Here is a 22642-nt window from a genome sequence, read left to right as displayed (position 1 = left end):
CAAAAATTGGGACTTATGTCTAGGGTCCATTTTGGACAGTCGGTCATGGTGTCCAGAAACGCAAGCATAGAGACTGTCAGCCTGAGCCTGGTGGTGATCACTGCCATGGACTTGAGAGAGGGAATGCTGGCTTGCCTGTCAGGATCCATCACCCATGCCCAGGGCTCTAGCAAAATTTGAGAGCAGGAATGACTCCCTGTCCTATTCTCACCCCATCCCCACTACGCCCAGTAGCTCCCCACCGTCTACTGCTTCGGACTTCGTGGCTTAAAAATGGAAGGAGAGAAAGACAAGTTCTCATGCTCCAGAAGGTTTTATAATGTTCAGAAAAGGAGGGTGGGATTAAATCTCCCCCCAAAAAAAGAGCCAAAGAGCTTTCACTAGCCTCCAATTCTTCATTTTATTGTCACTAGTAAAACCCAAGAAGTGACGACTGAGTTAAATGGCATTAAATTAGAATTTAATCTTTTTTGGTAGAAATGGTGTAAACGTTTTCAAGGGGGACACATTAGTTCCTATTAGCATGTTCCACAACCTTTGATATTCAACCACATTACCTCCTTGAGCTCAGAGCGCCTTGAGGTCATATAAACACTAGCATGGTCTTTACAATCTCTTGAAATTCCAGATACCATGTACATCTTACACGCTGCTGTCAGAGGGGACACCAGTACTTAATGGGAAAGCTAATAATTGCATTCAGGTCTTCTTTTTAAAACCTGCGTGTTTCGGTGGCATTTAGTAGATTCATTTTGTAATCTAAGGAAGGCAGTTGGCCAGTAAAATAAGAGAAAGGTGAAGTGGATCCGTGGAGCTAGCCAAGACTTGAAATAACGTTATTTCATATTATTCTTATTTCATGTACATTATCCAAGGGGTCAGAAATTGTCATTGGCTTTTTCATTTTTCCAAAGAGAATTGGCGGGGAAGGAGGAACGTTTTAAAACTGAACCAGGCCTCCTAATTCCTCTGTCTGAGAACCCACAGCCCACACAGAAATTCAAGAGATGTGTTTAGTGAGGGAGCTCAGTCCCTCAGCCTCTGAGCTATAAGGATTGCAGACAGTCCAGCCAGGGGGTTACCTCAGCATAGACCGAGTAAATAAATCATTTGGTAAAAGCCATTAGAGAGTAAAGGTTAATGGAAAGTCATAAATCAACCAGCCTGTCTACGTATGGTTTTGCTAGAATGTAGGAGTAATTCGAAAGTTTTCAAATATTTCCTTAACTGTGTATGATTTGAAGAAGAGGACTATGACATAACGAACCAGTTTCTGTTATTATATCGAAATGAGATGAAACCATGGTATAGATCTAATGCCAATTCGCTTATTCAATTTTACACAGTTAGGTTGTTGTTTTTAGAACATCATGAAACCTCATTTCATGGCCCTATAAAACTAGAATGTAATGGCTTACAGCTTTTCCGTTTGTTGATTTTTCTCCTTCAAACATCTTTGATTTTCCATCCTTTGAACAAATTTTTAAAGAATGTCTTGAATGTCATGCAAATGATCCTGTCCTCCTGCCCCCTCCCCCACCTGTCTTTAAAGCCATTTCTGAAGTGAACCCATCCTGACAGAACCTCATGATACCTATGAGCGCATTTTTAAAAAACATTAGTACCTCCTCCTCAGCCGCTTCTAATCCCCAGCATGGCCTTTCCATCACTGGTAGATTGTTTCTTTTTAGTACCACCCCCCCCCACCCCACCGCCACCTTATCTAAGAGGAAGGGCTGGTGCGCAGCTACACAATGTCAGATTCCTGTGGCATCAGAAGTTTCCTGGCAATTGTCCTCTCCCTTCCAACCAACATCACAGATTTCTGCCTTTTCTCTCAGCCGTGGGCCATGGAAGCTGAACTCAAGACGTCGCCCCCAACCATCTTCGTTTAGAGCTGCTGTTGATCTAACACATACCCCGTGTCAACGCCCCTCCCTTTTTTTTCTTTCATAGATCAGAATAAAGAGCTTAAGAAAGAGCTTAATTTTTCTCATCAGAAAGAGCTTACATTTCTCTTCCTCCTTAATAAAAACACCCCTCCCCAAAGGCAATTAACCATTTAAATATCTTCTCTTAGAAACTTGTAACTTCTATTGCCCGCCATCTTTTATGGGCAAGTTCCAGTGACAAACACAAGTTTGCACCACAACCGAATCTTTCAAAAACATATTAAAAAAAAAATTACGTTGTTCTTGCCAGATTACATTTGTAAACTTTAATATGTCTGGAACCTTTATACAGTATTTCAATGTTCATATCAAACATTTGCCACTGTTCTTTAAAGCAGTAGCCAGGGCACCCAAGCATTTCCCCCCTCAGATGGCCTTGGTATCTACTCGTATGAGCCCATCAATTTCAAACTTTCCTTAATTGAACAAATGGACCCCACCCCCATGCAAATGGACCGGTTACGGTTTCATCTTCTTGTTCTTTCTTAGGGTTTTGCTTCAAGCAAAAGGCACTGGGACGAGTCTATAGATATGCACCCTGTCTTATAGAGCATGCAGTTGAAAGCCTGAAATCCAACAGGGAGAGAAGGAAGAACCAGGACTGTTCATTTACATCTTCCCAAGACCTGGCCCTACCAGTGTGCTATAGATCGCCCAGATGAAGTCAACTTGATTTCAAAATAACATTGCAAACTTTCCCAGTGGAATTGACAGCATCCTTGGAACTTCATTTCACACTTTCCTGACTTGGGAATGGTTATTTTGAGTAGCACCTCTTAGTAACCTGCCTTTTTAATGCCTGGGCAAGAGGTTAAATATCTCACTTATCTACATGTTTGGCCTCCATGAACAGCTACTTCATTCAGAGCCCCTTCAAGCGTTTATCGAAATCTCACCATGTTTGACATTCCAGAGAAAACATCCAGGTTGCTGGTGATAGGGACTCACCTTGGCTTTACTCATCAAAGCTGATCATCATGATGCATACAATGTCAAAACAACAATAAGGAAATAGACTATATTCCCTTAAAGATAATGTATCTAGGGTGAACAATACAAAGGGAAAAAAACTAGGTACTGTGGTAGCCCCATATGAGTTCCCAGTTCATAGAATCCCAAGAATGAGCAATAATTTAATCACCATCATTATAGACATCACGTGGTATAATTTACCAAGAATTTCTTGCACATTAAATGTTTTACAAGCAACTATATTCCCATATGAAGCCCTGTGTATTTTAAGACTTAGTAAGTTAGGTTACGGTTAGATTAATGTCAGGTAACATCGAAGAAAACGTCTTAAAGTTTAGGAAAATTGCATTACATGAATTTCAGGATCTCTGACAAAAGAAAGTAAATCCTGTCTTAAAGCTGTCAGCATTGAAACCCTTATCAAGCTATGAGAAGAAAGTTCATCACCCCCTATCGAAAGTTGCCATTTATGTGAGGGAGATAAGAAAAAAGACACATGATCACTTATGAGCAAGGTTGTTTATCTCATATTATTTAGAGTCATAGAAACTAAAGAAACAACTCAATTATCTAACAGTAGCAAAACAGTTATATGACCTGGAAGGCACTGCAAAATATGACTTGGAATAATTAATGCCATAGGCAAATGCTTATGATCAGTTAAATTTTAAAAGAATATAAAATTCAATAAACAGTATAGCAAAGATCTATCTTACACTACGCATACATAAATAAGAAAAAGACTAAAAGGAAATACATTACTATAGTAATAAGTGTGGCTTAATTTAAAGCCCTTTTATCTTTTTAATCTTTTTCCAAAAAATTCACCCTCTATTATTTGCATATGTGTGTATGTACGTACAGGTAAGCATATGTCTCTATATGGTATGTATATATATGTACATCATAATCAGAAAGAAAATGAATTTTTAAGTTGTAAGTTCTAAGAATTAAGTTTAAAGCTAAAAGCATATAAAGTCCCCAGGAACTTTATGATAACCCTATACATTGCCAGATAGGTAGCTTGATCTATATGAAACATAGGAGAGGAAAAATAATGGAGCAACATCTTAAAATGAGACAAAGAACTGTCCTGTGGGCACTTTGCCATCTTTGGAGTGCCCAGAATGACCATGGGTGTCAGCAATTGGCTTCAACATCATCAGGACTAGATTTAGACAACACAGTGTGATTCTGAGGGCCTCTTTCCTGTCAAAGGAGGTGTGTGTGTGTGTGTGTGTGTGTGTGTGTGTGTGTGTGCGCGGCATGCGCGCACGTAAGACAAGTAGCCTAGACCTGCTAACACCATACAGACTGTGAGGGATAGAAAGAAGAAGAATCTTGCATACAGTAAAAGCAGAGCTTATGGGATTGTCAGATGCCAAAGAAACTTAGAACCACTGGGCTAGTGTTTCTCTTGATGTTCTTTGTTCAAGTAAGTCCATTTGATCAGGAGATCCTTATCACTCCCCATGACATGATTCCAAATAAAGTAACAAAAGTATGAAAAGTAACAAAAGTGCATTTCTCCATAATTTCAAATAAAAAATGCATTTGCGATGAAGAAATGCATTTTATTAATAATACCGTAGTAAGTCTTCCAATAAGGTGCTTTTCAGTAGATATTTTCCAATATCTTGGTTCAAGTGTTGCTGTGAAAATAAGCCCTCTGTTATTGCCATTCTCATGCCCAAGCCAGTATTTTTTTTTAAAGATTTTTATTTATTTATTTGACAGAGACACAGTGAGAGAGGGAACACAAGCAGGGGGAGTGGGAGAGAGAGAAGGAGGCTTCCCGTGGAGCAGGGAGCCCGATGCGGGGCTCAATCCCAGGACCCTGGGATCATGACCTGAGCCAAAGGCAGACGCTTAACGACTGAGCCACCCAGGCGCCCCCCAAGCCAGTATTTTAATGGCCAAATGCTCTGTTGGGGAAAGCGTGCCTGTAATACTAAGGTTGTATGCACTTTCAAAGAAATAGATCCGCTTTTTGACCATTTGGGTCATGATGCCAAAGTTGGGGAGAAAAGAAATGGGAGTAAATGGTCCTCTGCCCAGTGAACCAGGGCAGCAAGGAGAGTGGGGAGCCAAAGCCAGCAGACCCCAGTGGGCACTGAGGCAGCCCCCAGGCAGGATTACTCAACAGCACATGCATGTCCGTATCTGAACAGGAAGGGATGCATTCTGACGCGTCTTCCAGTTCTGACATGGTTCCTTCCAAGCTTTAGGACCTGAGTGTGATTGGACAGCTCCTGCAAAAATCAGCTGGGGTACTAATAAAGAATGCAGGTTCCAAGGGCCCCATCTCTGCAGGTGTTGGTCTGCCCAGGTGATTCATTACACATGTTTGTCCAGCCAAGTGTTCACTTGGCTCGACAAGGACACAAAGGCAGCCCTCAACGCCCACTCCTTTTTGGTCCGATCCCCCTTTTCCTCCCTCCCCTTATGGATGGGATTTTCAGATTGGGAAGTTGTCAGAAGGACTGTACATCTGTTTCCCTCTTTATTGTTTACTCTCCCTCCTGGAGGAGAGAGCCTGTGTTTCCGGCAGTTAGCAGTTCTCTTGTTCCCTGGAATCCTGCTTGGTGCCTAGTAGGTGCTTCAGGAGGATTTGAATGAGCCAAGGCACGCCGGGTAAGAAAATTACTAATACCACTCCCGCCCCCTCCCCCACCCCCAGATTCTGAGGATACATAGCGTGGAGTTGGAACACCCAGGCAAAAAACTTGGAAACCCCTCCGATGGGCCACCCTCACCTCAAGATTTGATGAGCTTAGAACCCGACCGTGCAATGTTTCCGTAAAAACATGCCTCCTTGCAGGGTTGGCCGCGGCCATTTTCCTTCCCAAAGGGGGCCAGTGCCCTGGCTTCCGTGGGCCCTTGTGACCCACCCCACACAGGCCAATTCCTCTTTCTTCCTGGTTCCCTTTGTGGTGCTCCTGCTTCCAAAATTCAAAGCAAATTGGAAGCATTAAAAAGGCTTCATTTTCTTTAATCAAAGGGGCCTAGCACTTTCAGGCATTTAAAAAAAAAAAAAAGTTACTCATTTAACTTCCCCTTGGCTCCATAGAGAAAAGGTTCTCTTGAAATTCAAAGTGAGCTCAATTTATTTTTCAATTAATTATATTTCCAGATCTAAAAAGAACATTGTACAAAAGAACAAGAAAAAGGGAAAAAAAAAATCCCTCTGTTTACTTTACCAACCCCAAGCACCGAGTCGGCCATGAAGTGCTTTTTGTTCTTTTCTCCCCTAATTGCCATACCTCCAAGAAGCTGGTCTTAACATGCCATCGATCATCCGCAGGGCACATCAAACGCCGGCTGGCTCAGCCCCGCGCAGCGCTGCTCCCCACAGAGACACACATTCATTTCCGGGGGAGACAGCGGGCAGGGAGTCGCTCCTGTTTGAACGGTGTGGCCTCCCTGTAGAATTCAGGAAATGAGTTTACTCTATCTGTGACAAACATCATGTTCACACAGTTTCGAGAGCAGCCGGCTCGATGGGAGGCTCTGCAGGAGTGGCCCTGGGATGTGCACGCACCCTGCTGACCCCCACACTCCCCAGTACCCCAGCTCACCGCACCTGACCGTGGCCTTCATCATACCTGTCACCTGAGAATGCACGCCTCAGCCCTTGTGTGCTGGACATTTCTGAATGTCATCTAACCTGAGATTAGGAAACCACACGTTTTTTAAACAGAGGGCTGCTTCTAACAGCAGGGCCTCTGGGTTGATTACCCCTCAACTCCCCCGAAGCTGAAGAGCTGATGCCTATCTTTTGATGATGCTTGTTTGGTTTTTTTGTCGTTGTTGTTTTTTCCAGTGGTAAAATTTGGCCCCACTTTGGTTGTTACTCAACTTGTATGCATTTCTTGCACATAATCTCTGCTGGACCAGGTTCAAACAGGGCCAGATTGATGGGCAAAGGGGGCTTTGGTCGGTATAGAGTGTGCATTCCCTTAGATCAAGGGAAGGAATGTCCACACCAGCTCAAGATCAGGACAGACTGCAAGCCCGTGGTGAGGTTTGGTTATTTTGCATATGGTTAACCATCTTGGAGGTCATAAAGTGAGGCCTCTGTCCTCCAGTGCAGCAGCTGGGTTTACACAGTATTTCCAGATTGTTTATTTTGGCCCAGAGCCAGGGCTACATCGTTTTTCCATTATGCCTGTTTGACAGATGAAGAGAGGTGGGAAGAGGGACTTCAGGGGGCAGGTCTGTGATTTCCTTTTTATTTACATTAGAGGGACTTTTGAGAGTTCTGAAGATTTTGAACCAGTCCAAACATAATGTCAAGGCAGCGGAGGTAGAGAGAGCCACTACTTTTGCAAAAATGTCCAGATCTCAGGTAGTCAAGCAAAATCCGTTCACGACCTCAGCTTGAGGCCGTGTTGGGGGCATTGTGCCTGCCACTGCTCAATCTTGCATCCAGATGGGCTACTAGTAAATGATATTTATCATCACATTGAAAAGTTAAACTCCCAGTGGTTGCTTAGGAGTGCCTTGGGAGGAGCAGTGAGTTCGGAAACTGAGGCTTAATGCCTTCGCTGGTATATGTGTTCTGCGTGGACGGATGAGATTGGTGCTGAGTGAGGGTGCATGTCCAAAGGCGCTATAGAACTTTTCCTTTGCAGTCCTTTCCCTGAGACACCAGCTTTCCCGGGATCCTCCCCATGGCCTGCCCTACGTTCTTCCACCAGGGAGCATTCAAGAGTGGTCAAGGAGCCCCCGTTCAGATTACATCCACAGCAAAGCCCTTGGAACTTGGGTCAAGTGCATGGGATCTGAATGAATGAATGATGGCAAATTGAGTAATTGAACAGCGTTAATATAGCAAAAATAGGTCACATAGATGTCTTGTTGCTCCAGTAGTGTTTGGGTTTGTTTCCTTAGTGGCTGTAGTAAATACTACATGTGACATGTATTCATTAGCTACAAGGTTGTGACATATATTATTATATGTTCCTACATAGGTATTTATGTTCGTGGCAGATGTCCCTCATCCCAGTATTTCTTAAGCTTCACTAAATATACGTAAGCCGTCTGTCACCATGAGATAGCATTCTCCAATACAGTGGCTCAGAAAAGCTCACACCACTACCCCTCCAGAGCATCCTGTGATGGCAAACCCCCATATCAGCCCATCCTAAAGAAACCTGATTTCTAGAAATGGAAAGTTTGCTCAGGAAGGACCCTCAACTAAGGAAAGAATTTAGCAAAAACAACACAGGTACAGTCAAGACCAAAATTTGCCCTTTGGGTTAATCCAGTCTTACAGATGGATTTAACATTCAGCTTTCAAATCAACAAACTTTTATTGACAGTCGTTATGTGCTAGGCATGGAGCTGGGTGCTGGGGAGCTAAAAATGAAAAAGATACAGTCTCTTTCAGTCTGCAAACATTTCTGCTGGCTTGCAAGTTTTTCACCAGATCCTCCCAGACTTACCAAAGCTTAGACTTAGAACACTCAAGCCCTTCTTTTCAACCCATCCCCTTAATGCCAGAATACACACAGGGCAAGGAGAAGTGGGTGGTTATAGATTTCCACTCAATCTGGAAATTAACAGCCAGTGATGTAGCAGAAGGGCACTGGGCTGGGAATCAGAAAGCCTGCTTTCTAGTCTCAGGACAGTCACTTACTGGTCAAATTTGAGCAAGTCTTGTGACCTCTCAAGCCCTCGGGATCTGTAGGTGAAATGGGTTGATCTGAGGGCTGTGTGAGGCAATAAGAGGCCACGGGAAAACACACGAATCCACAGAGCTCTATGCAAAGAAGGGCATGCTATTCTGATGAGATGTGGGGAGACAGTGAGGTAGGGGAAGGTTTGAGCTGTTTATACCACTATCTATAAAGCTTTAATAATGCAGAAAGCTCACTCAACTCAGTCGTCTCCCTACTGACTTCAGTATCATCTTGGGTTTTTTTTCTCTACTGGCATTGGATGACCAACTATAAATGTTCATGTTATCGGGAGTCAGCAGTATAAAAAGGACCCCCCTTCAGGGCCATAGTGACTCTGTAGGGTCTCTACTACCACTCCTCAGGGAGAGTGGAGTCTGGGAGCCTAGAGAAGTCTGTCCCCACCTAGTCCTGACTCTGTGGTTACTTTGGACATGTCTATAAGGAAAAACAATCTTTATTCTGCCATTGAAATAAAAAGATCAGAGGTTGGTTTTGGTTGGTTGGTTGGTTGGTTGGTTGGCTGATTTTCCCTTCTGATTATTTCACAGCTCAAAACCAATGCCTACTTTGAGGAAATCTTCTGCAATTATGAAAACAATGAAGGGAAATGTTTGGCCACTCCCTAAAAGTAAATAAGAAAAATGGGGAAAAAAATCAAAAACATCCTGAAACCACAGCTTCTCTTTGCCAAAACGTATTGATTAATTAAATACAGGAGCAGAAAAACATGACTTGGCCAGCGCTATCATTCCAAAAAGGCAACTGGACCGCAAAGCTAAACACGAAATTATAGACCCCAGTGAGAGATGAAAACTCCCAGATGTGAGAGTAGGCTGCTTCCTGCTAAGGACCCAGCATTCATGGGTCTCTTGGGCATTTTCTATTAAGAACATTCAGATACTGCCTTTGTTCCCACTTGGCTGTGTCCGCACCTCACAGGCACAACCAAGTCTTCTTTGGGTCTGACAACACCCCCTCCCTTCTGCTGGCTTCTTTGGCTCCCTCACTGAGCATGGATACAGGCACTGTGTGTCCCTAGGTGCTGAGCTGTGCACGTACAAAGGTAGATGAGGGCCACCCCTCTCCTGGGCACTCTCAGCATAACAAGCTCCATTAGGAAAACAGCTAGATGAAATGGTGGGGATGTTAGGGGGAAAAAACCCAGGGAACATTTTTTAGAAGTTTCATAGTGCCTCAGAGGCCTCCTAAGAGTTTTCCATCTTTTGGTTGAGACACACACACATAAACCTACCCCCTACCCTCAGACTTGCACACACAGCAGATCTTCATGGTCAAATAGTCAGATGGTAGTTATGAGAGACCCAGCTCCATGCAGAGTATTGTGGAGACAAGCACATTAGGCTGGGTTTCTCCACGAGGGATTTCTGACCAAGGAAAGGAAATGTTGACATCATCGAACCAACCAGAATGAAATGACCCATTCGCTCCCCTCGCGAGCGGGCTCCTGAAGAGGGATTCTCCCCTAAGACCGTGAGCCCCATTTAGCCATAAACAATGTGAGGGGTCAAGAGCCTGGGTTTAGTCATCAAACTGTCCAGACCCAACTTCTGGCTTCTCCCCTTACCAGCTGTGTGAACTTGAGCAAGTTACTAAATTCCAATGTCACATCTATAAAATGATGATAATAAGAGAGCCTTCCTCATTGGGGTTTTTGTAAGGATCGAGCGCGTGTTAGAATTCTCACATTCTTCGCACTGAGAAAACTCTCTCAAAAATGCCTATTGGTGATGAAGTTCATGATGATAAAGTCCAATTCCCTGCTCATAACTCCCATGTCTGGTGCAATATGTTATTCAATAAATATTTTCAGAAAAAAAGAAGGAAGGCAACATTGGACACAGGAATGAGGCCTACTTGAAGCCTTCATTTTGACATAGAGTACTTGCTTCCTAGGTTCATGAAAGCCAGAATTTCAAAACCTTTAAAGCAGAAGCATAAAACCCAAATTTTTATAGCAGCCAAAGAGGTAACATAAAAGAATGAACTGGCATTTGGGGGCTGGAACAAAATGGAGAGCCCTGGCCTCTCTCAAGGAGGGAGGTGGGCAGCCATACTCAGCTCTAGAAGAATATTGCCTCACTTTGAGAGAAGCCAGAGATGCAGATTTCCATGTGAAATAGACCAAGTCTTACAACAACTAAGTCAGTTTCTAAAAAAAAAATACCGCACAGGCCAAATAGTACAGCCTGCCCGTCAGATCTCAGGCTGCCTTCTTGCTGTGCCTGCTTTAATGAAAGGAGCCCTGAATTTGTCTCCTCCTTCTGAAATGTTCACCAGTGGGGACCAGAGACATGAGCCCCTTGAAGTCATCTCTCAGTTCCTGCTAGTTTCGAAGGATGCTCATGGGGTACATCACTTCTTGATGGTTACGTTCTACAGCGTCTGCCCACCTAATGAGGACTACTTCACTTCCCAAAGGATGCTAATAATAAGTATGGATTCTTAAAGCATGATTGTTTTGTGACCGAAATAAGAACAGTCTCCAAAAAATCCTAACAACTTCCTCTAGAACTGCTATTATGGCAATCTGGAAAGAGGCTGATTCCACAGTTCACGTAGCTTTGTTTTGTTTGGAGGGAAAGTCTGGCGTTTTACAAAAACGTGGGACACTTAGCAATGGAATGACTTTTCCATAGCACTGATTACTGTATAGCAAGACACATAACCATATGTCTTTGAAATGTGATTTTAAAAATTCTCAACTAACTGTAACAGAGCAAACTTCCCTCTAGTCTTTCCATGTGAAGGTGATAATTTTCTACAGGCTCATGAAAGCTTCACTGGTTATGGCCCAGTATTAGTGGAAACCTCAACACGAATGGAGGTCCAGGCTCAGATTCCAGCTCTGTCGATGACTTACTAGCAGTGTGACCCTGGGTAAGTCATTTAATCTCCAGAGCTTTTATCCTCCCATCTGCAAAATTGGGGGTCAGAATACCTCTTAGCGTTATTGAAAATATTGAAAATATTAAATACAATAACATACCTGTGGACACCATCCAAACCTCTAATAGATGTCCATGTCAGTGTTGGTTGAGTTTGACCTTTGTTTCTCCTCTCACAAAACAAAATCCTTAATTCTGACCATGACACCATCCTCTGGCAGTATCATTAACCTTCCTTTGAAATTTGGCAGCTCTGTGGAAAACAAAAGGGGCGGGGGGAAAGGCTGTAATCATTTCATATAAACTTTTGGTTTTGTGTCCACTGCGGTATGAAAACTGAGGGTAGAGGGTTGGATGACACCACCAGAGAGTAAGGAAGGGGTAGAGGACGGAGGCTAGGCCAGCATCCGGGAGCACTAACGTTGAAAGGACAGGCAGGGAAAGAAGTCTGGGCATGGGAGGTTGGAAGGGAGCAATCAGAAAGAGACTAGGACCACCTAGTGCTCATTCAATGTAGCTGCTCCTATAAAAATACACCATGAGGGATCAGGGTTAGCTGGGACCGTCACCATCGCTTGCCACATCAGCTAATTAATGATGTAGACATACCCTGGTCCTTTTCCCTTGTGTTTGAATGATACACTGCTACTTTTGACAGAGGGTTACCTGCTCTGCCCATCCACCAACTGGCCCGTCCTCAGCTCTAGAGGAAAGCATGCAGGGAAGAGAATCTGGCTGTGATGAACTAGGAGTAGCTTTATAGCAATTGACCCAGTTACCTAATCCTAATCAAAGAAGGAAATGTGTAACTCCCTCATGCTATCATGTTTTTAAATCCTCCAACATTTTAGTGACTTGGTGTTAATAACCATTTATAGCAAGCCAACATTTTACGTCCAATTTATCTTGAAGACTCGTCTAAGGAGTTACCTGGTTCTAGGATAAAAATTCAGTGGACACTTTTCTTGGATCGTTTTGTTGTCAGTGATTACACTTGCTGTGTATTATTTTTAGGAAAATTGTGTTTCGACCTTAAAGAGCTTTGAGGCCCTGCAATAGAGCAGATCCCAAATGACTTATTTACAAAGATGTAGGCTCCAAGATGCTTACTCCTTTGGGTCCTCCCCCAGAACAGGGTAGGAGGGCCTTCTGTTTAAGTTCCAGGCACTGTTAGCCCCTCCCTTTTTCATAAAATGTAAATACAAGGCCTTCTGTCTTTGCTGTTGCAATGTTTATGACTACACACCTGACCAGCACATATGATAACTAGCTCCACTGATTATCATTTATACCAGGACTAGTACTTACTAGAATAAACAAGATAAATGAAAGATTGTAGAATGAAATGCAGTCTTGATTTCTTTAAGAAATGATTTCCTGAAATCAGGGGTCCTTAACAGATCCATAAATGCCTAAGATATTCATATATGAGCTTCTAGAAGCCCATATACTCTCCCTGTCTTCCTAAGCATGAACTTTAATCAGGTTTTCAGGAGGGTGAAGAACCTCTACTCTGGAGTATATTCCCTGATCAAGCCTGAGTAGAATACCTGGCATGTGCCACTTTCCTCTGTCACCCAGGAAACTCATAGCTGAATATACATGAAGGATGTTATTAAAATGATGCTAATTTTGTTACAGTTTTTTCTTATGAAAATTCACACAAGATATTTCTCTATGTTTTATAACTAGGAATAGATGTGAATAGATTGTTTTGAATGAAGAGCAGTTCACAATGTTAAATTCTCTATTGATTGTTAGAAAGTTTAGGGCCAAACTCTCAACCCACCTGCTACCCAAGTGCTTAGGACTTCACAGTGTGCATTTTGTGTTACTTTTAAAATATATTTTATTTATTTATGAGAGAGAAAGAGAGTGTGCCCATGAGATAGAGAGCATGAAGAGGAGAGGGGCAGAGGGAGTGGGAGAAGCTGACCCCCTGCTGAGCAGGGAGCCCTACTCTGGGGCTCTATCCCAGGACCCTGGGATCATGACCTGAGCAGAAGGCAGAAGCTTAACCGACTGAGCCACCCAGGTGCCCCATATTTTATGTTACTTGATGTTGGGGTTTGAGGGACTAATAAATAACACCCATGTCCCCCAGCCTGAGTTCTAAACTAATTGAGAAATAGACACTGGAAACCGACAGGTGGAGATCCAAATGTCAGCTTTATTACCAACTCAAGCTAGGTGGGAGAATGCAGCCTATGTGTGAGGAGAAGTGGGCTGGTCATATTCCATCCCGACTTAAACAAACTTGCCCACCAAGTCACAGGCATGGTTAGAAGCCCTCCTTCTCTGCAGGAAGGTGTGAACTGTCGGTAGACAGACACACTCTTTCCAGAGGGGATGGCCTCTCAACCCCTTCTCCAAAATGCAGAGAAACCCCTCTGGCCCTGGTACCTGGCCCACCTCCCTGAACGAGGGGCTGGGGCAAGAAGCAGGAGCAGTACTCTAGGGAGATCCTTCCAAATGGCCAGATGGAAGCCATTACCCCCAATACCGAACTTCTGACCCTCATTCTCCCTTTGCCCAGTGTCCGTAACTATTTAGCTCTTTGCAACAGATATATTTTTGTGAAGTTCTTCACATTCTTTTTGGACCAGGTTGGGCCATATATGTCAACTGAAAAAAATTTATTTGAAAATCACAGGAATCCTAATATTTTTTATGGTATGAAATAACAAAAGACCACACAACTTAGAGTGCTTCAAGAGGAAGGGATTGTAGGAGTCTGGAAATGAGTGAATTATGCTTCTTGCACCTTTCAGTGTTTAACTTAAAATGCTTGTGCCTTGCCTGTCTTTAATACCAATTTTTTAAACTCTGTATTTTAAAAACCCAAAGGGATATGCATATTAACATGTCTCACCTCAGATTAGCTATAGTTAATATCCGCAAAGAAGATAGACATTATAGAATGTTCTGTCATAAACCCATTTTAGAAGAGACTATGCCAGGGGCGCCTGGGTGGCTTAGTTGATTAAGCGTCTGCTTCCGGCTCAGGTCATGATCCCAGGGTCCTGGGATCGAGTCCCGCATTGGGCTCTCTGCTCAGCGGGGAGCCTGCTTCTCCCTCACACTCTCCCTCTGTCCTTTCTCTCTCTCTTTCTCAAATAAATAAATAAAATCTTAAAAAAAAAAAAAAAAAAGACTATGCCAAATTCTTTAACAAAAATTCTGGAACTGATATGTCCAAATATGTATTGTACCTTGCAAGAGACTCAATTGGAAAAGTAATACCCTTATTTAAATGAGGCCGTTATTATTCTGAGAATTTCTTCATTAGAAAGGCTATTGGAAGCTTCAGAAAGTATCTCAAACAGCCTAAAAAATGACAAGTCTTTGTCCTGTCAGGTGAATCTGATTTTGGAAGCAGCCATTTGGAGCTACGTTCAGTAAATAATATACCTATTCAAATTTGGTGACAAAAAGTTTTAGTTAAAAATAAGATGATAAAAGAAACTATGGCAAATTTTCATGATCTTGGGTTTGGCAATGGTTTCTTAATATAGCACCAAAAGTATAGGTAACATAAGAAAAAATAAATTGGTCTTCATTAAAATTAAAAACTTTGTTCATCAACGATAACTATCAACAGAGTGAAAAGACAACCTACAATTTGGGAGAAAATATTTGCAAATCATATACCCGATACATATGCAGAATATCCAGAACATATAAAGAACTATAACTCCACAATGAAAATTTAAACAATCTAATGCCAAAATAGGGAAAGGACTTGACTAGACATTTCTTCAAAGAAGATATACAAATGGCCAACTAGCACATGAAAAGATACTCTGCATCATTAGTCATTAGTGGAATGAAAATCAAAACCACAATGAGATAACAATTCACACTTACTGGGATGGCTGTAATTTTTTTAATTAAAATAATAATTATAGAAGAAGATTTGGGGAAATTAGAGCCTTCATACATTGCCAACAGGCACGTAAAGTGGTTCAACCACTGAGGAAAACAGTTTGGTGGTTCTTTAAAAGTTAAACAGAGAATTACCACGAGCCTGCAATTCCACTCCTAGGTATATGCCCAAAAGAACTGCATTCAGGGACACAAACAAGTACTTGTATATAAGTGTTCACAACAGCACTCTTCACAATAGCCAAAAAGTAGAAACAACCCAAGTGTCCATCAATGGATAGATGGATAAACAAACTGTGGTACATCCATATAATGGAATACTGTTCATTCATAAAAAGGAATGAAATACTGATAAATATACAATGTGGATGAACTTGAAAACATGAAAAACATATGGTACCTGAAAAAGCCAGACACAAAAGGGCATACTGTATGATTCCATTTATATGAAGTACCTAAAAAAGGCAAATTCATAGCCAGAGAGTAGATTAGAGGTTACCTGGGGAGGGTTATAGGGAATTTAGTGGGTGCAGAGTTTCTGTTCAGAGCAATGAAAGAATTTTGGAAATAGTGGTGCTGGTTGCACAACATTATTAATGCCCCTGATACGTACACTTTAATAGGGTTAAAATTTTATGATTGATATATATATATATATATATATATATATATATATATAACATTTCTTGTTCGGCATTACATGTAAAATATATAGAACATTGTATTATTAGTCATTAATATAAAACTAAGCAGATTTTAGTTATAACTGACCACAACTTTAAAAGCATTCAAAATTTACAACAGTTAACATTGTATTTTAAGGAGTCTAGCAGCTCTTCCTTTATTTTTCTTGACAAATGCCCTGTGGAAATAATGAAATGTAAACTGATTTTATATCAAATTAAACTCTCAATAATGCATATTAATACCTTAAAAGAAAAAACAAGATGATTAGAAAGTGGTGATGCTTCCTCCTGAAAGTAAAGCCCTTGATGTGTGGAACAGGACGTCAAAAGGGAAACCGGGTAGATTTTGCTGTTCGGGAGAATGTGTCATTTGTAGATAACTGAACTGTGGTCAAATTGCATAGTTCACATCCCGTGCAAAGAAATGTCAGATCGTTTATGTTTAGTCAACTAATGTTGATATTAACACCTAGAATATGGTGAAATCTTTCTAAATAGGGCAGGGGACCCATTTTTCCCTTCTATTCTTTGCGCGCTGAGTTTGTTCTCAAGGAGCTGCCAGTCTTAGGCTCGTAATGCACGGCTTCGTCCTTCCTCCTTTTGAGCAAAAGCATTAGAGACGACTATTCATGTGCAACCCTGGTTCTTTTCCAGAGCATAGGAAACTTGGAAATATGACTGTGACCGTGAAGAAGACTGTCCCCTCCCCCGAGGCCGTGCAGATTCTCTACCAGCGAATGAGATACGAATATGAGTTCTACCACTACGTCAAAGAGCAGTTCCACCTGCTGAAGCGCAAGTTTGGACTGAAGTCCCACGTCAGCAGGCCCCCTCTGAGGCCCCAGTTCTTTATTCCAACTCCACTGGAAACCGAGGAGCCGATCGATGACGAGGAGCAAGATGACGAGAAGTGGCTAGAAGATATTTATAAGAGGTGATGCCAGCACTGTGTTGCTTCCACCGGCTGTATCTCCCTTTTCCAGAAAGTTCTTTTGTGGAGGGCAGGAAAAGTCCTTAAGGGACTACATTAATGCTCAGCTGCATTAAAAAGAACAAAACATGCCCACATGTTGGGGTCATGGGGAGATGCCCGGTTTTGCGGGTCTCACTTGTCTGACTGCATTGTGTCTTCCTGGCTCCTTGGGTCCTGTCCCAGGTACACTACATGGCGCCATCACGGGGCATCCCATCATAACATAGCTTTTCCCTCTAGCATCTTGAGAGGAGGGGGAGAAATAGAGCCCACAGCCCAGTAACTTATCATTTGTAAAATGACTTGTAAAAATATTACCTCAGTGGTAGGACACATCCAGACTTAACTGTTTCGGTAGAAAGACAAAACCACTTCAGAGACCAGGGAATCCACTCTAGAAGGATCTAAGAGGAGAAGCTAAGACTGATAAGGACCTCAAAAGGGAGGATGCCCCTGGATGAGTGGTTTCCGCCCCCGTGGGTAGAATTCTGCCTCTGGTCCATCTCAGGGGACACTTTCACCAAGAGCAGCGTAGTTATCTCTGAAAGAAGTCAGCTGGTGCCACACCCCCAACCCTTCCAGAGCCTCGGTACCTTTCAAGGTCAAAGGGCATGGCAAGCTCCATTGAGACACTCCCTTTCCAAGCACCATTCTGACAGATATCAAAGCAGCGTAGCAGGGAAAAGAATTTGTTTGCTGTGTAAGGAAGACTGTAGGCGAGACAGAGCAACTCTGGAGGCCACGTGACATCAGGAAACTGGTACGGTTGTGTTCTTTGCACCCAGTATGAAACATCTCTCTCCCCAGCATTGCTTTCACTGGAAACCCAGGAACCAGCTTAGCTCTGGCATTTGGCGGCTGTGGGCAGAAGTTCTAAGCCTGACCACAGACGATGCATAATCTACCAGGCACACCCCTGGCCCAGTTGGGTCCCCAGTCCCTGGCATCTTTCACCTTTGGTCCCTTGAGAGGGACCTGGTTTTAGTAAAAAAAAAAAAGGGGGGGGGGTCCTGAGTTCTGCTCAGGCAGCTGTGAAACCACAGTCCCATTTCTTAGGGAAGCAGCTCTCTCGTGAGAACCCTTATTAAGACGTTAAGAAGAGAAGAAGCAAGAGCTTCTGGTAAGAGTCTGCCTGACCAGCTCTCTGAATAGGTGTCTCCCCACAGAGTGGTCTGCATAGCAGTTGGGCAGTTCCATTGCTCCAAATATCTCTTCTCCCCATTTCTCTCCCGTCATCTGCCACCTATTCATGATCCCGTGGGTCTTCGGCTTCTGAAATGTTTTCATCGTTAACTGCTCCCTCCTCCCCAGCCCTGAATATACATATATCCCTGGGTGGATAACATACAGCCAACCGAGAAGCAAGGGTGCAGGTGGTGATGATAGGCAGGATACTTGCATCAGATTTTGTCTCCTCCATGTTTTTTCCCCTAGAGCCAGCCCTTTCAGAGCACTAGCAAAGTGTGAGTTGGGAACACTTAATAGTAAATAAGACTGACTTTACACAAGCTACACATTTTCTACTTTTCAGAAACCAACAAGTCTCTCTAGAGTTTTTTCTTCGTTCACTAAAATTGGATGGTAGCCAAGATATAAAGCAAGTCCTTTGGAACCTGTCGAGTGAGCACTAAAGCTACTTTATCATGAGATGTACTGAGAAGGCTCCACCCCACAGGAGTCCAGCGAAGGCTGGGACCACAGAGGCACAAAATCCAGCATTTGGCCACTGGTGGGCCTCCTTTCTGCCTCAGAGAACTGGGGCAGAGACGTGCTTAAGAAAAATGTTCTTAGAAGAGGAAATATCCTTTGTCCTGTTGAGAGAGGCCAGGGCCCTTCCATTAGGCCTACCTTAAAAAGCAGCACAGAGAACCGCTGTCCTATTGAAAACAAAAACAAGAACGACAGCCTGGTACGCGGTGAGTCATTTCTCTGAAACTGCATATAAAGAATGATAATTAGTTCACACACTGTGCAAGCTCACTCTCTGAAAATAAAATCGAATTGGCTTCGTGGTCTCTCTTTGTCAGAACATCAGGACCACTGGTCATGTTAGCAATGCATCATCCTCCGAGTTCACACGAGCACTGGGTGTCCAAAGGCATTTATTGTCAGCCGTGATCCTGACAACATCCCAGCAAAAGATGCTGACGGACTCACTTGCAGGGCCTTACTGTTACTCCGTCCCAACAAATAGCCTCTACGTCCTGAAAGTCAAGGCACTTCATCAGTTTATTGGCACACATAACAACATTTCTTTGGCCCTGAGCCCAACGCAGTTTGTACTTCATGAAATATATTGTACATTTTACATAGTTTAATTTAAAAAATACATTTTAAGCTGGTTGATCTTTGACTGCCTTATTTATTATAACCTTTCAGCACATTCCAAGGTTTTAGTTACTCAGGAAGGAGTTAATTAAAATGATTTTTATTTTGGTCTGATGGATGTTTTTTAAAAGGAAAATTATTATTATGAACCTTCAGCCTACTTTCCTTGAGTGCCGTAAAAGTGCTTGTAAATCTTTTTTTTTTAAGAAGAAGAAAGAAAAAAAAATGGTGTTTGACATGGATGGAAATTCAAAAATATATATGGAACTGAAACATTAGCTTAGCTAAAATAAAAGCAATCTGTGTTTGAGATGAAGTGTTCCTTAACTTATTCATTATCCATATAAATAAATGAATATAAATAAGTTGAAATTTTTTTTTTCCGTTCTGTTGATAGCTGAAAATAAAAGTTCCTGCCGTTCTTCACAGCGCCCTCGGCCTTCTTAATTGGCCAACCTTTTTCCATCAAGACGTGCCTTTTTTAGAAAGATGTATTTTTTTTTTAAGTCCATAAACTCTATTCTTATGATTGGATGACACCAAAAAGCTGGCTGAAGAAATGAACTAGAGCTAGGCCTTCATTCATCTGGTTGTGTGTATACAAGCCCGAGCAGCTGACTTTACCCGGACGTGTCCTGGTTGGTCTGGTGTCGGGGTGGTTCAGCAGAACCCCCAAGCCCCCGATTGCTGGTGTCTCAGCTGCACATCTGCTCTAACACGGGCAAGGAGGGATACGCCACACCACGCCTCTTAGCATGTGTTCTGATCTCTTTCTCCGACAGGTAGAGCCTCAAAAGCTGGGTGATTCTCACCTCCCAAGCGAGCAGTTTTGATCCAGAAACACTCTTCTTGTGAAATTTCACAGCTGCATCAAAAGGGGCTTGCAGGGACGCCTGGGTGGCTCAGTCGGTTAAGCATCTGCCTTTGGTTCAGGTCATGATCCCAGGGTCCTGGGGTCGAGTCCCGCATTGGGCTCCCTGCTCAGCCAGGAGTCTGCTTTTTCCTCTCCCTCTGCTCCTGCTCATGTTCTCTCTCCCTCTCTCTCTCTCAAATAAAATGTTAAAAGCGGGGGGGGGACTTGCAAGAGAGTCAGGGAGTCCCCAAGCTTTCTAGCTATCAGACACCACGTGCCAACTACCATGTGGCTATTTTGTAAAAGGAAAGAATCAGGATCTTGGTACTAGACAAAAGAAAAACCTATTTTGGTAATAATATACTTTAAGTAAGAGTCTGAGTCTTAAACAACAAGTGACAAGTGGTTACATTTATCATTTAATTTGTTCTGTAACTTGGTCACATGATGTCTGACTCTGAGTGATCTTTAAAGACAAAAGTACTGAACAAAACCTGGACCATACCCCCTCTGGACTTGCTTTGTTTGGTCTGAGGTTCTTCATAAATGTGCTGTTACCTGCAAGTTCATCCAGTGAACTATTTGGCTTTAAATGAAGGTTGTGGATAACGGGTAGGATTTCTCAGAAGGCAGAGTGATGATCCATAAGCATTCAGGACAATTGTTCTGTGGGTCAAAATTATGAAATTCTCTTTTAGTAAATGTAAAGAGGATTTATTTTACTAAAATAACTTGCTTCACATCTGGTGATGAGGAGAATAATTTTTTTTTAAAGTATGTTGAATATCCCATAAAGGAAAAGCCTGTTTTAGGCTAAAACCAATATTAAGAGTCTGTTAAGAAAAACACAGAACTTCTTTCACAGCTCAGAAAATTCATCGTGGCGGAGCTCAGTGTGTTAGGGCCATAGACTGGCTTAAACAACAGAAATTTATTTTCTCACACTTCTGGAGGCTAGAAGTTTGAGATCAAAGTGTTGGTTTCTCCCGAGGCCTCTCTTTTTGGCTTGTACCTGGGCATCTTCTCTCTCTGTCTTCACATGGTCTCACCTGTGTGCCCCCTTGTGTCTGGGCCCAAATCTTTTAATAAGGACACCATTCATCTTGGATTAGCGCCCACCCCAATCCCTTCATTTTAACTTGATTAGCCCTATAGAGACCCTATCTCCAAATACAGTCACATTCTGAGGTGCTGGGTGTTAGGACATCAACATATGAGTTTTGTGGGGACACAGTTCCTCTCAGAACACCCAGATGATAACAGAGAAGTTAGAGCAGAGGAACTAATCTCTGACTAGGAGAGAAGCGAGCCTCAAATCACAGACCCCTCCGACGGCAGTGCGGCTCAGCGGTCATCTGGCCCTTGTCCTTATTTTATACGTAAGGAATTGAAGGTCCAGACAAATACAAGATGCAAATACATCACATGTTAACTTTTTCCATCGAGGGTTTGATTAACTTTCGAATATCAAACAAATCAAAACTTTAAAATGATGATCTAGCCGAAGTCCCTCTACTGACCTAAATCCGGGATGGAAAGGATAAACCCCATCCGGTACCCCCTGCCTCATGGACGCCGCCCCCCCGTGTGGCTCTCCTGGGAGTGGGGCCTGTGGAACCCCCTTCCACAGAGGGAGACCCTAATCACTTAAGGCCTCAGAGACAGATGTCAAAATAAACCTGTTTCATTTTAGATGTTCCTCTCTCCTCAAAGAGTTTGGGCTACATGTTGCCCCTCTCAGATTATAGAGTTTTCTTTCTCTGAAAAAGCAAAATGAAGATTCACATTCTACTTCTTGTAAGGAGTTTCAGAAGGACCTCAAAAAATAAAGTCAAATGCAGCTCATAAAACTCGTGGCAGACGAGTGTAGACTTGCCCCTGGAAACCCGGAGCGAGAGAGTACCCAGGCCCCGAGCCTTCCCCGGCCTCTCCCCTCGCCCACCAACTGCTTCCCGCACTCGAGAATTCCTTTCTGCGTAGGCCAGGCTTGGCTCGCAGCTCCCAGGCCTGCAGATTCCCAAGGAACACCCGGGCCCACGGGTGTTCATGGGTCACAGAATTGTGAACTGACCCCTTGTGCCCTTTGGCTTTCAACTTGTCAACATGGGGATTCCCTTAAGAAAAAAAAAAAAGGAAGAGAAAAAAAAAAGGAAGGGAAGAAAAATCACCGTGCAAAGGAAAAATGTGAGCTAAGTTTTTCCTTTGGAATCTTGGCGTGTGCGTTTAGCTATCTTCAATCTGGCTTTCGCCAGACACTGTATGCTTCGAGCAGGCATGGAGCAATCTGCCTTACGCTGTGCCGCCAGAACATTCAGACTTGACCTGTAACATGCCTCCTACTCCAGTCCTGAGCAGAGACAGCCGTCAGGTCGGCCGCGCCAGACGCAGCATGCTGGCTGCGTG

The 22642-nt window shown here is 43.0% G+C and overlaps 1 protein-coding gene across 5 annotated transcripts in view; it reads left to right on the top strand.

The window, feature by feature from the left end:
* Positions 1–22642, top strand: part of UST (uronyl 2-sulfotransferase) — a 325108-nt gene that overhangs the window by 273401 nt on the left and 29065 nt on the right. For 2 of the 5 annotated variants that reach the window (XM_078054592.1, XM_036075045.2), the window contains 2 exons: positions 16740–17019; positions 18590–19696. The exons of 1 other annotated variant lie outside the window; for it this stretch is intronic. In XM_078054592.1, the coding sequence (XP_077910718.1) occupies positions 16740–17019; positions 18590–18689 (380 nt within the window). In that variant the 3' untranslated portion in view covers positions 18690–19696. Of the gene's footprint in view, positions 1–7897; positions 8155–9156; positions 9210–16739; positions 19697–22642 lie in introns of those variants that run through there. 2 more of the 5 variants (XR_004911810.2, XM_036075046.2) reach the window with 2 other exon arrangements.

The sequence above is a fragment of the Halichoerus grypus genome, chromosome 9, assembly GCF_964656455.1.
Source record: "Halichoerus grypus chromosome 9, mHalGry1.hap1.1, whole genome shotgun sequence".
In the NCBI taxonomy this organism is placed as follows: domain Eukaryota; kingdom Metazoa; phylum Chordata; class Mammalia; order Carnivora; family Phocidae; genus Halichoerus; species Halichoerus grypus.
This window is presented reverse-complemented; position numbering and strand designations above follow the sequence as displayed.